General features: G+C 34.1%; 1 protein-coding gene across 3 annotated transcripts in view; it reads right to left on the bottom strand.

The window, feature by feature from the left end:
* Positions 1 to 16,988, bottom strand: part of NIPBL (NIPBL cohesin loading factor) — a 206,489-nt gene that overhangs the window by 78,719 nt on the left and 110,782 nt on the right. For 2 of the 3 annotated variants that reach the window (XM_055422164.2, XM_055422165.2), the window contains exon 10: positions 12,344 to 13,969. The exons of the other annotated variant lie outside the window; for it this stretch is intronic. In XM_055422164.2, coding sequence (XP_055278139.2) covers positions 12,344 to 13,969 — 1,626 coding nt within the window. The remainder of the gene's footprint in view (positions 1 to 12,343; positions 13,970 to 16,988) is intronic. 3 annotated transcript variants of the gene reach the window in all.

Here is a 16,988-nt window from a genome sequence, read left to right as displayed (position 1 = left end):
TTCTCCATAAGACCATAATCTTGATAAACCCATAAGACTGTGTTGCAGTTGCAGAATCTAGCACAGTGCATGGGATGTTGAAGACAGCCATAAATATTTATTGACGATTGGAGAAGGCAATGGCAACCCACTTCAGTACTCTTGCCCGGAAAATTCCACGGAAGGAGGAGCCTGGTAGGCTGCAGTCCATGGGGTCGCTAGGCGTTGGACACAACTGAGCAACTTCCCTTTCACTTTTCACTTTCATGCACTGGAGAAGGAAATGGCAACCCACTCCAGTATTGTTGCCTGGAGAATCCCAGGGACAGAGGAGCCTGGTGCGCTGCCATGTATGGGGTCGTACAGAGTTGGACACAACTAAAGTGACTTAGCAGCAGCAGTATAATCATTAGAATAAGTTTGTGGTCTTCCCAGAAATTTTTCCAGCTGAAAATTCTTTTTTATATCCTGAAAGCAGTTGTCAGTTGTTCTATTTGACAATTATAGAGAAGCTACCCAGAAAAAGAGACTGAAGAGAAGATTTCATAATTGACTTGAAACAAGTATAAAATATTTAAAGGTAATTTCAGTCTGTATACACTTGCTAAATGTTTTTAATATATCGATTATATATTATTAATAATTTATGTATAATTCTACTACATAAAAATACTCACAAATATTAAATATCCTGGCAAAAATACTGTACTTAGCTAATGTCATATTACATTTATAAATATTAGACAAAAAGGAAAATAATTCAAGTCTCTATCTAAATCAGTCTTTTTGTTCACACATAAAAATTTTGAGTCTCATTTGCTACTGAATAAGGAATCTAGCTATCAGATTCACCTATATAAAACTTCAATTTTATATTTATATTATGTTTAACAACTAAAGCCTATGGGGTTAAATCTGCCTCACCACCGATTTTTGTATATAAGGTTTCATTAAAATACAGTGACACATAGTCTTTCATTCACATACTGTTTTGGGCTGTTTTTCTACTACAATGTTAGAGATCTAAATGGGACACAAAGCCTAACATATTTACTATCTGGCCTTTATGCAACAAGTTTGCTGTCCCCTGGTTGATATTATGACATACTTTACTCAATATGAGACAAAGTGCCACTCATTCTGCAAGTGCAGTCTATATAGTTATATTCTACATAGTTTTCAGTTTGGTTCAGTCGCTAAGTCGTGTCCAACTCTTTGCGACCCCATGAATCACAGCACGCCAGGCCTCCCTGTCCATCACCAACTCCCAGAGTCCTCTCAAACTCATGTCCATCGAGTCAGTGATGCCATCCAGCCATCTCATTCTCTGTCGTTTAGGTAACTGCAAATCAGTTTATTAACGAAGACAAAATGCCAAGAAATCGGTTTATAGCAACTGAAAGAACACTATTACAAATGAAGTATGCAGAAGAAAAGATTCTAAGAAAAATCTTGCTTTAAGCATCATGTATTGATACTGACTAGCACCTCAAAGATTTCATCAATGTGTAGCTGTCAAACTACTATGAGGAAGAATTACGAAAAGAAACTTTTTTTTTTTTTAATTTTAGGAAGTGTATAATGTAAATGACAATTTACTACCATCTAATATAGAAAGGAGCAGAGATCATAAGATCCTTTCTTTCACATATACACACAGTGAGAAAAATAAATGGTACAAAACTACAACCTAACTTGCTGCAAGGAACTAGAAAAAGAATAAACAAAACCCAAAGTTAGTAGAAGGAAATAAAGACCATAACAGAAATAAATGAAACTGAGACTAAAAAGAGAACAGAAAAGATAAATCAAAGTAAGAGTTAGATTTCTGAAACGATGAAGCTGACAAGACTTTAGATATGCTTACCAAAAAGAAAAAAAAAGACTCAAAATTAAAAAGGAAAGGGGAGACATTACAACTAATACCACAAAAAGGATTGTAAGAGACCACTATGAATAATTATACACCAACTGGACAACCTGGAAGAATGAATACATTCCTAGAAACATAATCTACTGAGATTAAATCATGAAGAAATACAAAATCTGAACAGACCAATTACTAGGTGGCAGATCCCAAAAACCTCCCAAGAAAGAAAAGTCCAGGACATATGACTTCACTGGAATTCTATTACACATTTAAACACCAATCCTTCTCAAACTCTTCTAAAAAGAGAAGAGGAGGAAATACCTCCAAGCTCATTTTACAAAGCTAGCATTAGCCTATACCAAAAGCAGATAAACACACTGCAAGAAAACCACAGGGCAAATCCCCTGATGAACAGTGAACCAAAAGTCTTCAAAAAAATATTAACAATAAAAAGATCATACACTATGATCAAATGTGATGTACAACAGGGATGAAAGGATGGTTCAACATACACAAATCAATGGATGATACACCAAATTAACAAAATGAATGATAAAAATAATTATCTCAATAGATGAAGAAAAAACATTCGACAAAATTCAACATCCATTCATAATGAAAACTCACAACAAACTGGGTGTAGAGGGAATATACATGAACATAGACAAGCCCACAGTTAACATTATACTCAATGGCAAAAAGCTGAAAGTTTTCACTCTGAGATCACAGGAAGAAGATAAGGATGGCCACTCTTGTCCCTTTTATTCAACACAGTACGGAAAATCCTAGCCAGAGTAATTAGCCAAGAAAAAGAAATAAAGGACACTTAAATCAGAAAGGAAGAAGTACAACTGTCTGTATTTGCAGATGACATAATATATACAGAAAACCCTAAAGACACCTCTAAAATTGTTAGAACTAATAAATTCAGTAAAGTTGCAGGATAAAAATTCAATTCACAAAATTCAGTTGTATTCTGATACACTAACAATAAACTATCAGAAAAAGAAAATAAGAGTCTCATTTACAACTGTAACAAAAATAATAAAATACCTAGGAATAAACTTAACCAAGGAGATGAAAGAGCTGTATACTAAAAAATGTAAGACAGAGCTGATGAAAGAAACTGAAGACACAAATAAGTGGAAAAATATTCCATCCTCGTGGACTGGAAAATTTTGTTGTTGCTCAGTCACTCAATTGTGGCTGACTCTTTGCGACCACATGGACTGCAGCATGCCAGGTTTCCCTGTCCTTCACTATCTCCTGGAGTCTGCTCAAACTCATGTCCATTGAGTCACTGATACCATCCAACCATCTCATCCTCTGTTGCCCTCTTCTCCTGCCCTCAATCTTTCCCAGCATCAAAGTCTTTTCCAATGAGTTGGTTCTTCACATCAGGTGGCCAAAGCATTAAAGCTTCAGTTCAGCATCAATCCTTCCAATGAATATTCAGTGTTGATTTCCTTTAGGACTGACTGGTTGGATCTCTTTGCTGTTCAAGGGACTCTCAAGAGTCTTCTCCAGCACCATAATTCAAAAGCACCAACTCTTCAGCACTCAGCCTTCTTTATGGTCCAACTCTCACATCTGTACATGACTACTCAAAAAATGATGCGTGTATTGTATGTGTTAGTCACTCAGTCATGTCCGACTCTTTGCAACCTCATGGACTGTGGCCTGCCAGGCTCCTCTGTCCATGGAATTCTCCAGGCAAGAATACTGGAGTGGGCTGCCATTCCCTTCTCCAGGGGATTTTGGAGATCCCCATAGCTTTGACTATATGGACCTCTGTCTTCAAGGTGATGTCTCTGCTTTTTAATATACTAAGTTCATCATAGCTTTTTTCCCAAGGAGCAAGCATCTTTTAATTTCATGGCTGCAGTCACTGTCCACAATGATTTTGGAGCCCAAGAAAATAAAGCCTGTCATTGTTTTCATTGTTTCCCCATCTATTTGCCATGAAGTGATGGGACTGGATGCCATGATCCTAGTCTTCTGAATGTTGAGTTTTAAGCCAGCTTTTTCACTCTCCTTCACCAAGAGACTGTTTTGTTCCTCTTCGCTTTCTGCCATTAGGGTGGTATCATCTGCATATCTGAGGTTATTGATATTTCTTCCATCAATCTTGATTCAAACCTGTGCTTCATCCAATCCCATTTCACATTTCGCATGATGTACTCTGCATATAAGTTAAATAACAAGGGTGACAATCTATAGCCTTGGCATACTCCTTTCCCAATTCTGAACCAGTCCATTGTTCCATGTCTGGTTCTAACTGTTGCTTTTTCACCTGCATACAGGTAATGTCCATACAAGCCAAAGTAATCTACAGATGCACTGCAATCCAATCTGTATCAAAATTCCAATGATACTTTTCAGAGAAATAATCCTGAAACTTGTACAGAATCACAAAATGGCGAAATAGTCAAAGCAATCTTGAGAAAGAACAACAAAGCTGGGGAAACCAAACCTCCTGATTTCAAACTACATTATAAAACTATAGTAATTAAATTGGAATGGATTGGCATAAAAACAGACACAAAGATCAGTGGACAAGAACAGAGAGTTCAGAAATAAACTCAAGTATATACGGTCAATTAATTTACTAAAAAGGAGCCAAGAATATTCAATGGGAAAATGATAGTCAATCCATCAAATGGTATTGGACAAACTGGAAAGCCACAGGCAAAAGAATGAAACTGGACCACTATCTAATACAAAAAAAATCAACTCAAAATGGATTACAGACTTGAATGTAAGACCCCAAACCATGAAATTCCTAAAAAGAGAAAATAGGCAGTAAGGGTCTTGACACTGGTCCTGACAACTTTTTTGGAGCTGATACTAAAAGAGAAGGCAACAAAAATAAACAAATGGGACTACATCAAACAAAAGCTTTTGCACAGCAAAGGAAACCATCAACAAACTGAGAAGGCAACCTACGGAATGGGAGAAAACATTTGCAAATCCAATATCTGGCAAAAGGCTAATATGTAAAACATATAAAGAAATGATACAATTCAATACCTAAAGTAACCAAACAATCCAACTAAAAAATAGGCAGAGGATTAAATAGACATTTTTACAGAGAAGACATACAGATGGCCAAAAAGTATATGCAAAGGTGCTTAACATTACTATTCATGAGGGAAATGTAAATCAAAACCATGAGATATCACCTCATACCTGCTGCAATGGCTACTATAACAAAGACAATAAATAAGAAGTGCTGATGTGAATGTCCACACTCTCCTGTGTCTACCATTGGTGGGAATGTAAATGGGTGCAGCCACCATGATAAACAGTATGGAGGTTCCTCAAAAAATTAAAGACTACCATATGACTGGGCAATTCTACTTTTTAAAATTTTTATTTTTAACTTATCTTTTAATTAGAGGAAAATTGCTTTACAATGTTGTGTTGGTTTCTGCTGTACAACAACACAAATGAGCCATAATTACACATATATCACCTCTCTCTCAAACCTCCCTCCACTCTCACCATCCCACCCCTCTAGGTCATCACAGAAGGCTCCCTGTATTATACAGCAACTTCTCACAAGTTATTTCTTTTACCCATGGTGGTGTATATATGTTGATGCTACTTCCTCCATTCATTCCACTCTTTCCTTCTGCCACTGTGTGCACAAGTCTGTTCTCTATCTCTGCATCTCCATTCCTTCCCTGCTAATAGGTTCATTAATACCATTTTTCTAGATTTCATATACATATGCATTAATATATGATATCTGTTTTCCTGTTTCAGACATACTCTATATAACAGGTTCTAGCTTCATCCACCTCACTAGAACTGACTGAAATTCGTTCTTTTTATGGCTCAGTAATATTCCATTATAAACACACACACACACCACATCTACACACACACACACACACCACACACACACACACCACATCTTCTTTATTCATTCAACTGTTGGTAGACATCTTGGTTGCTTTCATGTCCTGTCTATTGTAAATAGTGCTGCTATAAACATTGGGATACATGTGTCTTTTTCAATTATGGTTTTCTCAGGGTATACTGGGCAAGTCTACTTTTGGTTACATATCCAAAGGACAGAGAACCACTATCTCAAATATATATGCACCTCCACTTTCACTGTAACAGTATTTACAGTAGCTAAGACATGGAAAAAACACAAGTTATTTAGTCCACTGATGGGTAAATAGATAAAGAAAATGTGTCATATATACACAATGGAATATTATCCAACGGAAAAAAAAAAAAGGAAACCCTGCCATTTCCAATGATGTGGTTGCGCTTTAAGAGCATTATGCTAAGATATGTAAGTTAGAGAAAGACAAATACTATATAATTTCACTTATATGTAGAATCTAAAAAAAAAATAAAAACCCAAAATTCATAAGCAGAGATTGATCTTTGCCACGAGGAGGAGGTGGGTGAAATGGGTAAAGGAAGTCAAAAGGTAAAAACTTTCAGTTATATGTTCTGGGAATGCAATGTACAGTGTGAGTTGATGGATGTTAACTAAACTTACTGTGGTAATCACTTCACAATAAATACGTACAGTCAACCTTTCATATCTGCGGATGAGCAATCTGCAGATACAAAGAGCTTACTGTACTATACCTTTTTACAATATATGAGGGACTTGAAAGCATCTGTGAGAGGTCCTGGCACCAACTCCTGTAGATACTGAGGGAACAGCTACATATCAAATCATTATTTTATACACTTCAGTTCAGTTCAGTTCAGTCGCTCAGTCGTGTCCAACTCTTTGAGACCCCATGAATCACAGCACCCCAGGCCTCCCTGTCCATCACCAACTCCCGGAGTTCACTCAAACTCATGTCCATAGAGTCGGTGATGCCATCCAGCCATCTCATTCTCTGTCGTCCCCGTCTCCTCCCATCCCCAATCCCTCCTAGCATCAGACTCTTTTCGAGTGAGTCAACTCATCGCATGAGGTGGTCAAAGTATTGGAGTTTCAGCTTTAGCATCAGTCCTTCCAATGAACACCCAGGATTGATCTCCTTTAGAATGGACTGGTTGGATCTCCAAATGACTCTAATTCTATATGCTAATTTTATCTCAATAAAACTGAATGACATAAATGGTGACAGCAATGCCTTCAGATATACATACTGTATGTAATACACAAATAAGACATCTTCAATTGCTTCTCAGCCTTTTGGCTAAGATCAAGAGAGACATCTTCAAAAATTACTTTCTTCATGGGATAAATTCAATTTAAAATAGGATGAAAGCATTTCTTTATATTAAAAAATTGGACAAATTTTAAGTCTTACAATAAGATTCACTTTGGTTTTCATAACTACATAAAGTAGGAAGGAAATTGGTTTCTCTATTTTAAAAGTGAACGAACTCTGAATCGTATCTTTGAACAAATCATAGCTATGATTTGTTGAGGGCTCTGAGACCAGTGATCTTTGAACTACACAATGTATAATGGGCTTAATGGAGAATTTTTAAGTTAGTATGTTAGTAGCCAGAGAAAGGCAATGTTTCTGTGGGTGGAGAAGAGGATCCATGTTAAAAAATTCAGATTATATTGTATCATATTATGTCATAGTACAGTACATATATACCATTAACTCTAATACATATTACTCTAACATACTGAATTCCTTTCTTCTTAAAAAAGCTATTGAAAACTTCCCTGTATAAGAAATTGAGACAGATATTAAGATAATGAATACCTACTTGATATTATACTATAATACATTATACATATAACGTGAATTATATGTTATAATATTCAAATATTGTATTAACTATGTAATATAATGCTATGATATACTTAACTATGTTAACAGTATCAAGTAGGTATCCATTATCTTAATATCTGTATCAGGCTCTTACAGGAGATTTCAATAACATTTTTTAGAATGAGAGGGAAACTGGAGTAAGTTCTCTCAAATTAATCATTTGTTTGTTTCTCACCCCTTTAATCGTGTTATCTACTTCTATAGATAGCAAAACCTTATAGAAGCTACGTCCTTGGCTGGTTTGAGATAACAAATGGGAATGAAAGAGATGACCACTAGCAAACTTTAATACATTTAAGTTTTATGAAAAAATTCTATTTAATGAATCTCTTTAAATCAATATTAATTTCAGTTATCTACTAAGCGATGCTTGGATCAGAGAAGTTCTATGAAAAGAAATCATGGACAAAATTTTTTAAATATGTATTATGCCAATTTCTTTAACAAATAGTCTCTAAAATTTCCCAAAGATATCACCAATAATAAAGTCTTTATGGAAATTAAAAATTTAAATTTTTTAGAAAAACATTTTATATATTGTCAAATGAGCAAAAGTAAATTTCTACTGCAGCATTATTAAGGATTCTGAATATGACAATCATAACTACTGAGAATTTCTCAACTTAGGAATTCAAAAACCATGCCAAAAATTCACTGTTAGAAACAGTACGTTCTCTCACACCTACAGAAGACTAGAGTCTTAAACACAATCCAAGTAGATTGATTAATGCTACATAAAAGGCAAAACCCAATTTCAGTGATCAATCTTTTACTACAGTAGTAACTAAGATGAAATAACTGCCTCTAATAATGACTGAAATCATTAACTGATCAAATGAGCACTATATTTTAAACACTGCTGACTATAAGAATTATTAGATAACTCTTTAAAGGCCTTGATCTCAAATAACAGCATGTGATATTTCTTGAAAGCAGTAAGTGCAAATGATGGAAAACAATATACTACTTAGAAGGAAATAGGGGAGCAAAAATAAAAAGTGATTTCTTTGAATATGAAACTATTTTGAGACATACTGGTATTGCAAAAGGCCAAAATCAAACTGTTAAAGTGTGTAATTACTAACAATACTAATAATGCATGTTAGTTGATGATCATGCCTAGACTTAAAGATGGTAAGTGTGTGCGCATGTTAAGTCGCTTCAGTTGTGTCCAGCTCTTTGCGACTCTGGACTGCAGCCCTTCAGGCTCCTCTGTCCATGGAATTCTCCAGCCAAGAATACTGGAGTGGATTATCATTCGCTTCTCCAGGGGATCGTTTCAAACCAGGGATTGAACCCGTGTCTCTTATATATCCTGCATTGGTAGGCAGGTTCTTCACCACTAGCGCCACCTGGGAAGCCTAAAAGATGGCATAATTTATTATTTTAATTTGGAGACATATTGTACATTAGGGTATACTTTAACCATAAAGGTATTATTTCAGCATTTAATATACTGTCTGAAGTATATTTTAATAGAGATATTTTTTAAATTTAAAGGTTTTACAAAGATTATATTGGTTCACCACTCATCTGTTCTTGGCAAGGAAGAAACAGGGTGATGGTAAAAAGAAGGGGAAGATAACAGAAGTAGGAAATGAGAACAGAATGGATTCAGAGTCAATCTTGTAACAGGTATACAACAAAATAAAGGTAAAGAATAATTAAACAGACATGACTATAAGTTGGTCTCCTTTAGAGTTTAACAAAAAGTAGGTAATTGACAGTGTGGAAAGTTTAGGCAACGTGTGAAAATTACACAGCTCTTGAGCTAGGGTATACTGGTGGGATCATAAAAGATGAATACACAATTTTAAACTGCACACAAAAGACTTTTCTAAGATGTGAGCAACACAATCTATTTAACAGGTATTTAGTATGATCTTTTTATGTACTAGGTACTATGTTAAGTAACAGGAATATACACATATCCCCATAGAAATAAAATTAAATGTAACATTACTTTACACTGTTCACATAAAAGACAAAAATACGTAACCTATACCAGGAGTCATAAACCTATACCCATACCATTCAAAATTTATCAGCTCAAAGCATATTCATGGAATTTAAAACTACCCTAAAGGATAAATATTTTAAATATGGATATCACATTAAAGTTTATGGCTCTTTCAAGAAAAGAAAACCTACCAAGAATTTTGACCCGAGGAATCAACAACAAAATATCCCAGCAATACTCAGTTTTTATCAGAAAACATAAATATGTCCGAATATGATTTTCTGTGACTCCAAATAAAATCTCAAGTAATGTATACTACAAAGGGTCAGTAATCCACAACTGGCATTCCTATGCATGTAATTTAAAAAATCCACAAGTATATACCTCTGCTATTGCTAACCTAACAGCAGAGATCTAAAATAAAACCAAAGATTAGTCCATTACTGAAAAACAGATATTAAACCTATGGCATAAATAAAGCCAAAAGATATCCACGTAGGATCCTGAAATGAATCTAAAATTTGATGAAAAGGTTCACTTTCAGTTGTATATGCATTGATATGTGTGTGTATACACATACATGCACATGCATTCACAAAGACACCACACTCTTAGCAGGCAGACATACCCAAATTAGTTACTAATATCAACAAATCAAGTATATGCATTTGTGTTACAGGTATACTTAGGAAAAACACTGGATTAGTACTAAAAGTTTGTATTCACAGGCAATGAAATTACATGTGAAAAAACCAAGAGAAATAATACAGTAGTTACTAATTAGGAACTATATTCATTTATTGATATTTAGTTGTAAAGATTCTTTGTTAGAACAGAGTTTAGAAAAGCAAGGCTGGCATAAATAAGCTGACAGAGGGGCAGGGAGAAAAAGATGGTCCAGATCAAGGGGACAAGAGGGTACCACTTTCCATCTTTCCATCTGACTCTTCTATAATTGTATAACTATACTCTTTAGTTTATATGTATAAGCCACTCTTAAACTCTCAGTGAAAATTAATAAAGACAATCTCTATCAAAGAGAAAACAATTTTGGTGCTAGCCACTACACTGCAACAACCTCTTTTACATAAACAATTCTGAAAAGATGCATTCAAGTTAAATACTAAAGACTACTCATTAATTAAAGCTAAGACTTTAATTTTTATAGGTCTCACAGCCATAATTTTAAAATCTGAAAGCTTCACTTAAACTAGTACAAATATTAGTGATTCAGAGGCAATCTTTTTTCATTTTTGAAAGAAAAAACCAAGTAACTGACAGTGAGAAAGTAAACATACGAGAAGAAAAGAATAAAAACCAATTAGTCTCAACAAGTTATTTCTTTGAATAAAGAGTTCTTAGTAATAATACTATGTTTTCAAATAACGTTTTTTTGATAGAAAAGACACAACAGCATTTTACAAAGATAATAAGCAATACACCTTCTACATCTCCTAATACATCACATGTAGTTATACAACACAACATTCTTTGATGATGCCAATGTACTCTCGGTGTTAATAACATCAGCACTTGCCACATTTGGCTACTGAGGATGTAAATTTTTTAAATGTTATATAGTTTAAAGTAAATAGCCTAAAGAGGTTATTAACTATCATAATGGACAACACAACTCTATAGTTTCATGTATTTATTAATAAGTATAAATCTAGGTTCTTAATGACCTTTTTTCACAGAATGTGAACTTAAAAATCAAGCAAAGAATCACTTCTGTTACCTTAGAAACTATATCCCAACCTATTTACATTGTACAGGCTAAATATGTCTTACCACATAGCATCATCAAATTTTGTATAAATATATAAAAGAGTATACAAAACCCACAAAATTATATTTTCTGTACAAACTGCTACTGTATTTTCAGCACTTTTTTTTTTCCTCCTGGAAACAATACTATTTATGTAACTAGAGAATTTAACTCAGAAACCATGCAAAAACCCCTCAAAAAAACCCAAAACAGAAAATAAAAACATATCCAAACAAATTAAAAACACCAGAAATGTTTAAAACTGATGATTTAACCCAATTTAAGACACAAACACCATTCCCTATTATTCTTCCATCGAAAAGACCAAAACTCTGTATTGAAAAAAATAAAACATTCATAACTAATCATCTTCTCCATAAAAAGATGAAATAACCTTTTACATAACTTTTAAACTATATACACTCAAACCATTAATTAATGAATAATTAATATATTCTTTAATAATTAATAATTGATGATACGTTTGTTGGAAAACAATATTAAAAGACATTTAATATTCTTAAAAGAATTTGTAATATACACTTTTGTATACCATATAGCTTTACTGAGACTTTAGAAATTAAATTCAGTCAATTTATTACCTCACTACAGAATGGATTATCTCTACAGTCAAAATAACTTTTTAAAAAGTTGTTAAATACACCTATGTTAATCATGCATTCTAATCATTCACTTGATTAGCAAGCAACTTTCACAAATGCTGAAATAATTAAACAGCAAAAGGAACTTTTCTCTGTGAACCAATAGTAAAAATCACAACTATGGTGAGTAGCAGAGGTGGGAGAGAAAGAATTTTCAATGAGAACTTTTTGTCTATGTTACCACAAACAATTCACTGCTGTTTTATATTGTTTTCTTTTCATGCAGTAGTGTTTCAATTTTTGTAAATTTCCGTTTTTAAATCCATAGTAACCCTAGAACTTAAAAGAAAACTCACTAGAATACAGATGACATCGAGTAAGTATTCTTACCTTTATTTGACTTTGATGGTTTATTCTTGATAGGTTTAAGGGAAGTTCTTGATTTATCCTCTCTATCTTTAATAAGTTTTTGAACATCATCCAAAGACAGTTTTTGCAGGACAACTACAGGCTTAGCTCCTTTATTTAGATCTTCAACTAATCCCATTTTTTCTACTTTGTCTTTCTGCTCTCCTTTCATTTCCATTTTCTTTGTCTCCTGAGTAATATTGCCATCTTTATCCCTCTTGATTTTTGGAATGACAAAATTTTTCAACGCACCAGACCTGCCCCCCAACAAATAACTTGGAAATTCTGCCTTATTATCAGGGTGCGTTTTATTACTGTCTACTTTACTCTTGTTACCCTCTGTCCTTCTGTCATCCTTACTATTTGGCGATTTAAAACCAGGCTTATCAGGTCTTGATTTATTAGAATCTCCTTGTTTAACCCGAGGACTGTCAGGTCTTGACTTTTGCTCCCCAGAAGATGGTCTTTCCCTTGAGTCCCCTGATTCATGTCTGTGTTTTCTTTCTAGTTTATCAGGTTTTGAACCATCAGATTTAATGCCATGGTCATTTCTACTAGAGGATCTCAATGTTTCTGGTCTTCGAACCCTAGATTGATCCCCTCGATGTCGTTCAGATTCACTCCTGTCATCCGACTTTTGTTTACTGTCATGATCACGTCTTAGTGACTCAGAGATAGATCGGCCATCAGGTCTCTGCTTTAAGGCTTCAGCTCTTTCTGATTTTAACCGAGGTGAATCAGATTTAATGTCCTGTTTATGTTTAGACACTTCAGGTTTTTTCTCTGTTGATGGCTTTCCAGAATCCCTCCTATTTTCATGTCTATGTTTCGGTGTTTCAGGCCGACCTTCATTTTTTTGCTTTGGAGTTTCAGGTCGGCCCTCACCTTTCTGCTTTGGAGTTTCAGGCCGTCCATCACCCTTTTGTTTGGGGGTTTCAGGACGCCCATCACTCTTTTGTTTTGGAGTTTCAGGTCGGCTTTCACCCTTTTGCTTTGGGGTTTCGGGTCTTGATTTTGTTGTTTCTGATCTGCCATTATTTTGTTTGTTGTCATTTGGTTTTGTGTCCAGCAGTCTATTTTCATTTTGTTTAGGCTCTGCTGTGGTGCTATCATTTTGTCTGGATTCAATCATTCTGTTCTCATTCTGTTTTGGCTCTTCTGTTGGTACCTCAATTTTAGTTTCTAACTTAGTTTCACTAGATTTTGTCTCGACCAATCTGTTTTCATTTGGTTTAGACTCTGCCAATCTACTTTCATTCTGTTTCATTTCACTCTTTAAAAGCTCAGGATCAGACTTTTTTTTAGGAGTCTCAGGATGGTTTTCTGGTGTAGATTTAAGATTTCCAATAATATCTTCCTGAAGAACAGAAATAGGTGCGTCATTACACTGTTTGATTTCTTCAGGCTTTTTTATGGAGTCTGAATCCTGAGATACAGAGGCCTGAGAGTCCACTCTTCCTGCCTGATGAAGATCAATGCTAACCATTAATGCTGGCCTTGACCCATTTCCTGTGGAACCCGTCTCCTGAGAAGCTGGTCTATTACCTCCTGTAGCACCCCCAGCCTCCTGTGGGTAAGAATCTTGTTTTCTTTTTTTCAAAGGCTTATCTGAAATTCAAAGATAAATATTCAGTATCAGTAATAGACATATATTCTTATCTTATTAAAAACCATATGGACTTTTTGACTATTTTAAAGTCACATTTAAAAAATATGTGGTGAATGCAAATGTCAATATGCATATATAAAATAGTAGGCATGAATGGCATAATACTTTTAAACCAAGGTTTGAGTAAATATTCACATTTGCTGTACCTCAAGAAATTTTCATGACTAGAGTAAAAAGGTAATTTAAACTGCTAATCTAATAAAAAGTACAAAGAAATCCAAAATGCCAACATACAAAAAAAGGTGCTTTTGCCACATGTAAGGAAAGTATGAAAAGGAATAAAACCCAAAAGAAAACAGAAATCATGTCACTGAAAAAAAAACAGTATATGAGGAGAGTAAGAGAGGAAAAAAAGAACTTAATAGTTATTAAGCTTTGATCTAGGATTCAAATTCTTCAAAGTGTCAACAGCACAAATTTAATTTAAAAGCTAACTCACAATTCATAAAATACATAACATGATAGAGCCTTGAGACTTTGCTTGCTGAATTGTCTGGCTATTTTAACAGCTATTTTTAATTTTTTTTAGGGCCATCTTTATACTCTCTTATAGTATTTATTAATATGATAAAGTATTAAAGAAAAAGAGGATCAAACAGTAAAAAGTCAAAATGACCACTAAAAACAACCCCTTAAATATGACGGAACCAAGTTCTGGGGGGGAAAAAAAGTTTTTAATAGTAATGATGCTTTTATACACCAAAATTCCATCATTTTGTTTTCAAAATATGAAGCAGCAGCCCCTTACAGTTTATAATCTAATCAAATATTACTAAAATTTATTTTAGATATTTGCCAGTAATTTTTTTAAGGAATTAATCATTCTGCTTTTTCAGTTTTTCAGAAGTCAAATCTGTCACTATGTTTTGTCCATTTGCAAAATAACTACATGATGATGATAATAAATTATGTTATCATTAAACTGTTTTCCCTAGTTAAAACTAACCTGGTAAAAACTTGTATGAAGCTTTCTGTATCAGTATCTAAGGAAAAAAGAACTCAGAATACTAATTTATAGAATTTTGTGTCTGACTGTTCTGCTACACAAAACAACTTTTATTATCTTGCCAAAGGGCACACCAATTACCTCAAAAACAGGATGCTTTATAACCTTATACTTATCCCTTAAACTTTTATAAGCATTTAGAAAAAAAAATAAGCATCTAGAAATTTAAATTAACATAATCCAAGATTTTTATATTTTTCAATGAAATACGCTTTATGAAAGCCATTAAAATGGTAATCTAAGAATTACTGACATAGATCTCAAGCATCTGGAGAGCTCTCTTAAGAGATGTGTGGCTCATCCTTTTACTAATATGAACAATCTGTCTTTTAGGAAAACATTAAAATATCACTAAGGCTAAATTTTAAAAGATTACAAAATACTTAAGCATTTGCACATGAGTGCTGTGTTAAGTTCAGGGAAGAACTTATTATTTTTTGTACTATGCATAAAATATTGCTAAATACAAAGTTTTAATTTTTGATCTATTGAAGGGTACTTCACCTCTTCTGTAAAACCCAGAACAATTCCATTACTACTGCAAAGATCTGTGGATACGTTAAAAGCAAGCAGACTCTGATTCACTCAATCTGATTCAGCTCCACCAAGAACTTATACCTGTAAAGTGGCTCTGAATCCACACAGGTCACTTTTGTCTATTCACTTTCGTTATCGATCTTTACTACATGACCTTCACCTAATGATTGAAAGCCATCTCTATTAAGAATAATTTTAATATTTGCAACACCTGTAAGCTTTCTAAAGAACTAGAATTAGTAAGTTAAGGTATTAAACGTAGGTATTCCTGAAGAAAATGCATGTGAAAACCTATCTTAATTTTGAGACCAACAACATTTGTCATCTTGATGCTGATATTTTGAAAATAAGATCTGACCCTTACAGAATGGTGAACTCAATTATGCTTATAAGAAACAAACTAAATCACCTGCCAAAGTCTACTACAAGTGATAACTGAAAACACTAAAGCAAAAAAAGCAGAGCAACTGTACAGAGTAGCTAATTATAAAAAAAAGAAAACATCCCATCCCTAAACCAAAGCATAGGCTAAGTGACTAATTGTCCTATTCCTGTCCCAAATACCAGTCTCTTATTTCAAATGGCAATGGGTAATAATTTACTTCTAATAAGGGTTACAGTGCAAGAATATTTTAACATCATAAAAAACATTAGTGAAGCTAGGCCATTCCTTAAACTTGCTAACATGGAAAGTGGACCTTCGGAAAAGATGAAATAGGCAAAGAGGAACAAAGAAACCCCCTCTTTAACAACAGAAAGCAGGTATTTTCAGCACATGGAGATATTAATGTCTATGACAGCTCATCCCAGAAGCGAAGAAAAATAGCCCTTTAAAATTAATTTATGTAATTAAAGATGTTAAAAGGTTGAGCAAAAGATTGAGAAGAAGGTCCTTTAAGAATATTATAAAATATTAGGTTGCACAGAATTAACCTGTCAGTGTATGTAAAACTGTCCAAAGAAGAGAGAACAGGCCAAAGGAACATGAATATCCAGCAGCCAGAAAAGCATCTTCTGTGTGTGGAATAGCAGTGTATTAGGTTATACCACAGCCTACGTAAAATATTTCTAAGAGTATTCTGTTCCTTTTCTTGAATTCCACAATTATCAAAACAGTCTTGCTTGCTGAACTTTCTAATCTTATTCATAAGGTAAAGGTTTCTGACTTCTGGTCAACTGAGGGGAATGCTTCATTCATTCATTTATAACGAACAAATATGGGAAACAAGCTCATAACCTAGAGCAGAGCTCTGAGCAAAACCATGTAGACCAGACAAGTAGTCTTCTTTGTTCCTTACTACCAGCAATATAAGTTATAAAAACGTACTCAGTGCCAAACCTCAGAATACAATAAATACCAATTTTACAATATAGTCCTAAGATGCAGCGGTAACTAGTGATAAATTCATTCCATA

Source organism: Moschus berezovskii, chromosome 18, assembly GCF_049115385.1.
Source record: "Moschus berezovskii isolate FMDL1 chromosome 18, NW_MosBer_1.0, whole genome shotgun sequence".
In the NCBI taxonomy this organism is placed as follows: domain Eukaryota; kingdom Metazoa; phylum Chordata; class Mammalia; order Artiodactyla; family Moschidae; genus Moschus; species Moschus berezovskii.
This window is presented reverse-complemented; position numbering and strand designations above follow the sequence as displayed.